The 9,752-nt window shown below is 41.6% G+C and overlaps 1 protein-coding gene across 2 annotated transcripts in view; it reads right to left on the bottom strand.

The window, feature by feature from the left end:
- ptpdc1a (protein tyrosine phosphatase domain containing 1a) overlaps positions 1-9,752 on the bottom strand; it is a 28,442-nt gene that overhangs the window by 6,996 nt on the left and 11,694 nt on the right. For both annotated transcript variants that reach the window (XR_004331730.1, XM_032514044.1), the window contains exons 3-7: positions 8,054-8,225; positions 7,648-7,728; positions 7,356-7,474; positions 4,648-4,785; positions 3,464-4,566 (exon numbers count right to left, since the gene is read on the bottom strand). Coding sequence is in view for 1 of the 2 variants with exons in the window: in XM_032514044.1 (XP_032369935.1) it covers positions 3,464-4,566; positions 4,648-4,785; positions 7,356-7,474; positions 7,648-7,728; positions 8,054-8,225 (1,613 nt within the window). In the remaining variant the exon portion in view is untranslated. The remainder of the gene's footprint in view (positions 1-3,463; positions 4,567-4,647; positions 4,786-7,355; positions 7,475-7,647; positions 7,729-8,053; positions 8,226-9,752) is intronic.

Raw genomic sequence — 9,752 nt, 5'->3', positions numbered from 1 at the left:
TTTTGGCCATAATCGTGCAGCCCTAAGCAGGATCATTGCTTTTTCCTCATTATGATATTGTAATGCTGCTTAAAAGAAGAGAAAAAAACTAGTGTTATTTGATCTAAACCTGAGATGAAACTATTTTGAATATATGGATTAGTTGTGTAACAATCTCTCTGTTCTTTTTTGCCACCCTGCTGTCACAGCAATACTTTCTGTGTCTGAAGTCTTTGTCCTGCACATGATGCATATGTACAGTGCCGATAGAAACCCAGTCATGTGTATGCATGGCCAAGACATGGGCTCAAAAATCTAGCAAGACAAAATGGGTTTATTTTTTCCACCAACCAGATGATGGAAACCACGTTTCTCGTTTATGACACAGCCAGTAGTGTTGGTCTGTGCAAGTGTCCTTTTTAAGTGATGTAGCACATATCCCATTCAATCTGACATGGTGTGACACCAGGTGACATGACATGTAGAAACTGGCCTTCTGACCAATTTACAGGATGTATTGACATTAATGGAATAGTTCAACATTTTAAGGACGCTCATTTATTTTCTTTATGAGAGCTAGATGAGAAGATCGATACCAATCTTATGTCTGTTCGTTTTACATTATGAAGAAAGAACAAGCAGTCGGCTATCTTAACTTATCTTAAAGAATGGCAACAGAGGAAATCAGCTAGCCTGCCTCTGTCCAAAGGTAAAATAATCCACCTACCAGCACCTCTAAAGCGCCTTACTGCACACATTACATCATGTGTGTTTAATTTATATAGAGGTGTAGTGTGTTCTTGTAGTGTTCTAAATAATGGTTTCTGGTTGGAAAATGCGTTTTTAGATTTACGCCAATGTTGGATTGTACAGTAAAACTGTAGGCTATCAGGTGTAATCAATACAAAGGGTTACATACATTGTTCTGACTATTATCAATTCCAATATTCAATGTGAGCAATAAATAATATGCTATACCTTTGCCTGCTTAAAGTTCTGTGTCGTGGAGTATGATGTAATGTTAGGTTTAGGTAAATATGGCAAATAGTAATAGAATAATTATTTGGTTAGTTGGTTCTAAATTTCTGTTATGGATTAGTCCAGCTACGGTAATTAAGCTACCTACAGCCATGTTAGCTAAGGCTAGCTCTAATGTTTTGTCCCCAAATTATCAAAAGGCAGGTCCATTCGCGTAAGCAGAAATCAACTTTGAGAACAGAGTGATCTGTGAGAGCATGTATGCCTTCCACACTACTTCTCAACAGACGCTTTCTGATGTGTGGTGGCTGCTCTGTGTGCATTCTGCTTAGTTTTATACATGCAGGTGCCATTCTTTCATTCTCCCTACGTTTTGTTTCACGCTTGTGGCCTGTAAAACTCTTGCTTGTTGAATTGGTGCGCAAAGACTTATATTGGAACATGTGAGATAATATAATTTGCTTGTGAGCTATGACATAAATCTGATGCCGTAAAGCTTTAGTTCATTCATTTATTTACCATTGTTAGGCTGCTATTTAGAAAGTTTAGTAAGCTAAGATAGCAGTTATTCTACATTAAATGAAGCTTCTCTACACTGAAGCTAATGTTGGCCCCAAATAAACAGCAAGCTAAGCTACAGCAACATGGTACAAGTGGTTTACTACAACAGAACTGTTTTGTGAGCAGGACATACACGTCAGTTGGTGGTGGCATCAGTGATCCTCAGCAGTTACCAAAAAGCTTTTTTAGTAGATGTAGTACACAACAAAGGCTATTGAGAAGTATTTAAACTAGTCTCGCTACTGGCCAACACGGTTGCAAATACAAGTTGGATTTAGCACTGTGACGGCATCGGCAGAGGTTGCTAATGTCAGCTACTTCTTAATTTGCCAGAAGGTGACATAGTGGAAAATGGCGGTTCAACTGGTAAGCATTAAATCAAACCGGTTTAGACTCTTACAACTGACTGGACCGGTGAAACCGGAAATTGACCCAACTCTAGATCAGTGATTTCCAAAGTGGGGGTCGCGAGCCAGAGAGGGGGGGTCGCGAGCTGATTTCCAGAAATAAAATAAAAATTTAAAAACGATTAGAAATAGCATAGAGTTAGCTATGATTTAAAACAAGATAAAACTAGTGGCTAAAATAAATAAAACCAAGCAACTAAATAAAAAGGGAACAGCTGTTTTGATTTCTTTCTTTCCGAGTAGCGGTCTCCAACATAACACTACAACTGCCGGGATTCCAAAAGTACTGGAACCGCAAGATTCTAAACTCTATAACTGTCAGATAAATAACCTATTGCAATTTTAATGCAGGTATTGTGTTAGGATATCTTAGAAAAACGAAATAACACCAAAATGTAAAATTTAACGTGTTTAATTATACACTTGAGTTGCCCAGGTGCTAATAACTCATATCAGGCATGTAAAACTAATTATTCCATTCACCTCTGAAAAATATGGTATGTAAACATGCAAATAACACCTAGAATTCTTTGAACATTTATAACCTAACCTAACTGTCACTGCCCCGTGTTGGTGTCTGCTGTGGTGCCCATTGCTCTCGGACCGCGCCCCCCCCCCCCCCCCCGCTGCTCGGACCGCGCCCCGCTCCCATTCTTCTCTAAACTCGTGTCTCAGCTCCTCTGCCTGAACTTCCTCCGGACAATGTCCCTGCTGGTGCCCTCCTTGGAGAGGATGTGTGTGATTCCAGCCAGTTTGAGGATGTATAAAGTTGTATAAACACGTAGGCAGCCACCGGCCATCTAGCTCCGTGTACCGCTCCTTCCACAGAGCGAGCGCCCGGCGCTGCCTTCTGGTAAAGAACGGAGTCCATCCACGCCGTACTCATGGTGGTAGCAGCGTTACCTACTCTGGCTTTACCTTCGGCCCATCGCTGATGCCCACCCTTGTTACTCCAGACCGCTTATGACGTTTCTCTGACAGAGACGCTGATGGTAACTAAGCAACCAATTTGCATCTTCAACCGTGCGAAAGATTAAAACCAACACCACGAAATACCGAATACTGTATGGCCGAAATAGGTAAAAGGGATTTTATTTTTTTTTGGCCTAGTGTGTAATGTATATAAAAACTATTTTAAATTAAAATATAGAGCTTTTTAACTTGCTGTGCTCCAAACATATTACACATCCACCTCATTAGGTGAGATTAAGTTCAAATTAAAGTAATGAGTAAATTACTGTAGAATAATGTCATGGCTGTTGTGTTATTTTGTGTCGTCAATATGCTCATGTTTGGATACGCCTGTAGTGCGTGCGCGATTGCGCGCAATGTTTATAGTGGGGGGGGGGGGGGGGGGGGGGGGGGGGGGGGGCGAGTCACTTGCACCGTTACTTTGGGGGTCGTGGGCTGAAAGTTTTGGGAACCCCTGCTCTAGATGATACTAGTGCAGAGACTCCAGACTAGAGTCCAGAACAACAGCACAGGAATATTCATGTGACCATATGGTATATTTGAAAGTATTTTATGGGGTACACTACCTGCCACACTGAGACCTTGGAGGTGAAATCCTTGTCTGTCAGGTTCATGGCCAGAGCTTTGGCCACCAACAGGCATCTGCTCTCTGGGGAGAGCTCAGACTGGAGGGTGATGAAGGGAAACCCTCCATCTGCTCCACATGCAGACACTTCCACATCTGGCGGCTCCTCACTGGTAAGCAGCTTGCTCTTGTTTGATAAGGCTGGCAGTGTGGCATCACAGTGAGATTTGTTTCCCTGTTTGGAGAAATCTAAAGACAAACTCTGAAGCCCCTTATTTAGTGGCTTTTTTAATAAAGGGGATCCCGTGTCTTGCTTTGCTTCTGTACTGTGGCCCGGAATGCTGCTAATGATGTCCTGAAGAGAGAGGTCATAGAATCTGGGAGGGATACAGGCTGGAAGGCTACTGTGAGACAAGGAATGTTTGATCAGGCACCTGATTGGTTTGTTGCTCTTCAGATTTCCTAAATTTTGCTGCTGTGGTCCAAGTTGGTCAAGCACAGAATCGCTGTAACTGAGGCTCCTGGTTTTGGACACGGAGGACTTCAGAGGGCTTTCTAGATTCTGCTGCGAGGGGTCAAGCTCATTGTTACTGGCGAGAGGTTGATCATGATGAGGTCTGGATTGTATAGCAGGTGGGCTGGGAGGATGAGATGAACAAGGTGGAACAGGAATCCCCTTTCCTCTCATCTCCTTCCCGAGCTGCTGAAGGGCCTGCTGGGACACGGTCTTCTCCACCTCAGCTGTGAGGTCGGGGATCTCCAGTCGCTCCTCCTCAATCACGACCTGTCGGTTGGCTGCGATGTCGACAAGGAGCCTGCACACCAGCTGGACGATCTTTGGCACATTCTTCATCTGTCGAGCTTCGTAGCCATGCAGCAGGTGGCGCTGCCGGGTAAGGTACTGGGACAAGGTGACAGCACTTGCTTTGGGTTCTGCACAGGAGAATACGTTCCGGAGAGGAACAAGGAACTGGGCAAACTCCCTGACACACAGCAGCTGGCCTCTGGTCTGGATGGAGTTGGGTCTCTTGGCTCGTACAAACAGGATGGCTTGGTCAGCGCTCATACGGGATTTGAAAACCAAGTAACAAGCCAACAGCACACCTACATGATGAAAAATATGAATCTGATATCTTACAAGCATAAATGAGGCTTTAAACAATGCCAAATTTCCGCGTTACAAACCTGTTCTTCCAAGACCAGCATGGCAGTGGACAGCCATTTTCCCCTCTTGGACAGCAAATGACATGACTTTCACCATGTCAAGGATTGTAGTCAGAGATGCCACACCATAATCCTTCCACCCAAAGTTGTAGTAATAAACTGAAATACACAAAGCTAGAATAATTCAGAGCTGATCAATATCTACCTCAGAATTTTTCAGTGATAATATATCACACTACTCACCACGCACGGGGGAATCATTTCAGATAGACTGGTATGAAACAAACCAAGTCAACAACTTAAAACAAGTTATTTCGCAGTGTTTTCTGTTTGTTTAAGTGTTACTTTGTTGGTCCCCCAAGGGAATACTACATCTTTTTCCCACTCTGTTGTTAGTTATTGCACACAGTTCTGAAACACACACACATGATAAGGACCTATTGATGCACTGTAATGAAGAGATGTCAGAGTGAGAGGGCTGCCCATTAAAGGCGAGCAGCTGGTGTAGAGCCCGACTGATTTTTAAGGCTGATACGATACGAATATTTGGTTATTTAAAAATCTGATATGCTATATATTTAAAAAAAAAATAAAAAATATCCAGAAATGCGTTTCCCTAACATTAGTTATTTGTATTTTTTTATGAGTTCTCACTAACGTAAATGCCTTATATCGGCTGATAATATTGGCCCGTTGATATATCGGTTGGGCTCTAGTTCGGTGCCTTTCTCAAGAAGGTGAACTGGCACCTCTCCAGCTAACAGTACACGCTCTGTACTTGGTCCGCAAGGAGGCTTCATCTAGCGGCCCTCCGGTTCCAGAGCCAAGTTCCTATGGACTGAGCTACAACCCCCCCTACATTTTATTTTCAGAATAAAGATTGAGATGATAAATGTATAACAGTTATTATAGAAGGTTGAACAAGACATGCATTTCATGTTTCTTTCTGCAACCTTTATCAATCTGATAGCATTCATTCACACTTGTGTTGTGTTGAAAGTGGCATTAAAATATTACAGGTTGACCTAGTAAGACTGCTGTCGTGACTTTCCCATAAAAGTGACTTAGGTACTTATTCAGAAATAAGAATGGCCTGTGAAATTATATTAACATAGATGTCCAAGTGTCTGAAAGGGGCTCCAGACAGTTTATTATTTATTATTATAGTTTATTCAATATCTTTAACAACAGATTATCTATACCTGCTACTGCTACTCATTCACATGGAGAATGGCAATATACAAATAAACTGTCTTCCACAGAGACTCATTTACCACTATTCTCATGTCATGCAGTCTCATCTTCATCTTGTACAAATTAGGGATGTATGAAAACACTTATTTCTAAATAAGTCCACGATTTAGTTTACACGTTAACTGAACTAAACATTTGTTTTAATATATTCTTAGTAGCTAATACTACTACGGAAGATCTCTGCTAGTAGCCCTCACTAATATATAAATCAAACAATCATTATCAATCACCAGTCACATGCAATCAGAGAGCAATCACAAATGTAACCACAGAAGTCAATGCCTCTAAGATTAATTCACATCAGTGTCTGTGTCTGAACCGGCAATGGCAGATGGCGCCTACAAAGAGTCTGGGTCTGTCCAAGGTTTCTGCCTAAAGGACATTTTTCCTCACCACTGTTGCACCAAATGTTTGCTTGTGGGAAATTTTTGGGTCTTTGTCTAGACCTATTCTATCTGTAAAGTGTCTTGAGATAACTCTTGTTATGATTTGACACTATAGATAAAATTCAATTGAAGCTATATTGGGATTCTTCTCATTGTCACCTAAGCATCAATTTCAACACATTTTATCATACCAGCTGCTGTATCGTTTATCTGATCTGAATGATGTGTATGGGTGAGGGAGAATTCTTGCTCTTAGATCATTATTTGCATTTGTGTTAGTTTAGCTGTCAGTAAGCTAGCTGTTTTTGCTAACAGTTATTCTTCTAAAATTTTTGACTCATAAACAACAGTTACATTGAGCAGGTGGTATGTCTAAATACTATTTGTGGTGCAGCCACTTAAATTACAACGCATGCATTTTGTCTCCATGTTTTTTTTATAAAGTCTATCATATTCTGCATGGACTTTTCTGTAAAATAGAAAGTAATGTGAGTATGGTCCTATGATCATATCAAATCCTTCACATCACGTTCATTTTTAGACCATATTTCATGTTTATTACTGTATATCCATTGTTGTGTTACACTGTAACTAGGATCTGGTAAAAATCAGATCGTTAGATACTTTGTCTGAAAACCAGCAGAGCTGATGTGATCCAAACATTTCAAATAACTGTAGGGCGTTGTATAATAAGACCAACTCATCCAATGAATCAATAGAACTATGTTGGAGAGCTTCTAGGGGTTCACCGTGGTTTGTGATTTATATTCATGGATACAAAAAATGTAAAAAACGTTTTTGATTCAACTTTGGAATGATGGAAATGGCACATTAATATTTTTAGTAATGAGCATGCTGGGCTCAAACGGCTCTGGGTGTGCTATTATGCTGATTTAAGCACCTCCCCCTACCCCCACATTGTGCTTTATGGTGGATGGATGGATGGGTGGATGGGTGGATCCGTATGTTCAGAAGATTGTGACTTTACCATGCAGAAAATGGAGTGAAGATAATTATCTCTTCTGAAAAGTCCATCATGTTTTTTTAAAGATTATTGTGGATAGATTGGGTGGATGGATGAAGACTCACTGTTTGCCTCCATGAAGATTTCAGGACGATAAGTGAAACCGCTCTCCTGCTCCAGCGGGTTGCCACAGCTGGCATGTTCTCCGGGCCTCTGCAGGTTAATGACCGTCTTCAAACCACAGCTGAGCACAGCAACAGGTCCACGTCAGTGTGCAGAGCAATCCACAAGCCAACAGACAAAACAACACATACATGACAACACTTCCAACTTTCATTTCACTGTTAACCTAAATGTTAACAAAGAATCAAATCAAAAATATTAATTCAAATGAGGTGTGAAAGGAGACTACTGTACCTTTTAAACTGTTCAATTATATTATATTTCTCTATGATTTCAGTTGAAGGCCTTGCCATAGCTAGCAAGTTGTCCGTAATCCTGTAAGTGGAGAATATGACAAATTAGGGGGAGTTGTGTTATATATAGCAAAATCATAAATAATAATGGTGAATTAGATTTGTTTAGCAACTTAAACACATCTTGGAGGAGCTCAAGATACCAAAGACCCTGGTGCATTGCCAATAAAGCTCTAAAATCACTAATTCAAAGATTCCTTCTTTTTTTTTTAAAACAGATCATAGTGCAAAAGAAATAAAAATTCTACTCATAGGGACTTCACTAACCCACACTGACTGAGCAAAGCACTAAAAGGAAAAGTCAATGAACACTGAGGTCTGTATAAAAAGGTAGCTGTAGGACGTACCAGGACGAGTAGAGTCCTTTGACAGCTTGTTCCTCATCAGTCCAGCGAGAGGGGTTCTCATATTTACAGGCTTTCCCTCCACAGGCCATGGAGCACTGCATGGGACCGGGGATGACATGTCTCAGGGTCTCCCCCATCTTGGTGTACTTTGCTGTAGGGACCCTAGTATTGGCTGGTAAAAAAAAATAAACCAAAAATAAAAAAAGGGACAATTTGACAACAGTGCATGCTTTCCTTTAATGCAAAACACTAGTTATTTCTTCAGTGTGGTTACATCTCCTGATCTTGCATTCAGTGGAAGGTTGAGGCTGGTTCACGCTGACGGCTACCATGACTCTGTGGCAGGAGGAGGATTTCCGGGGCAGAGCTGCGTCTGCGTTGCAGGACCTTCATTAGGACATTCATTTGGACCTTCAGCAGGATGTCCAAGGCCGATTGCCTGCGACAACAATCGTCCATTGGCAAACCTCAAAAATCAGTTCATCAGCAGCACTGGAAGTGTCACCATGACAACCATCTTCAAAGTTGTCAGTGTGAGGTAGATGTGAGCGAATGTTGTATACACACATATAGAACCTTTTTCTGTGTGCCCTTCTGACGGACACACACACACACACACACACACACACACACACACACACACACACACACACACACACACACACACACACACACACACACACACACACACACACACACACACACACACACACACACACACACACACACACACACACCTCTGAGGCAGTCAGCGGAAATGAAAGCGGAAAATGCTGTACATCTGGTGGTGAACAGCGATTTAGGTTATGTTAATGATTAATTAAAGATTCATATTTTTGGTATACTTGAATTTAAAAAACAACAGAGCTGTAACAATGGAAGGCAAGACTATTTTATTGTAATACCGACATTGTGCTTGAAGCCTGCTCAACCATTCAGCAGCCAGTCACCATCAAACTGAAGTCAAGCGGTGGAATTTTACTGCTGGCTCTGCATGGCATCAGAGATGAGAAAGCACTGCATGAGATGGCTGGCCACAAAATAATACACAGCCATATTTACCAGTTCTTTCTACTTCTCTTCTTGAACTGGCTTATTATCTGTTCTTACAATCTGGACCAGAGGAACACTACATTACTCTTAAAATTAAGATTGGGACATTTTAGAAAGCTACATATAACAGGAGGATATTCAGATCTCAGAAGGGAAATATTAATTTGTAATAGCTGACAAATATGGCGTTTTTCCACTGCTGGTAACGACTTGCCTCGGCCTGCCTCGGCTCGGCCCATTCTACGTCCGTTTTCCATTGCAGATTGAGTAAAGCCTCAGCGTGGCTGGTCACCATAGCAACGCGTGATGATGTAATTTTCAGCGCGACTCACAACAGCACGTCGACTACCTGCCGCAGCCAGAAGAAATGTTTTGTTTCAAAAGAAGCTGAAGGAAGCAACAAAAATCACCTCTAAAAAAACGGGAGTTTGGAAATTCTGACGGAGTTCAGACGTCGACATGACGGTTGTTCGCCGACACAAATGGGTAAGTTAAGTTTCCTGGTAACGTTAGCTAACATTTGCATGTGTTCAGCGTCGCAGTCAGTATTTACTATACGCTATATAAAAGTACATGAACTTTAGCAACCACGATTACACACTGTCACAGGGGGCAGAGGAAGAAGACCGGGAAGTTTGGGAGGGTT

This window comes from Etheostoma spectabile, chromosome 4 (genome assembly GCF_008692095.1).
Source record: "Etheostoma spectabile isolate EspeVRDwgs_2016 chromosome 4, UIUC_Espe_1.0, whole genome shotgun sequence".
Classification (NCBI taxonomy): Eukaryota; Metazoa; Chordata; class Actinopteri; order Perciformes; family Percidae; genus Etheostoma; species Etheostoma spectabile.
Note: the sequence above shows the minus strand (reverse complement) of the source record. Positions and strands in the feature narration are given on the sequence as shown.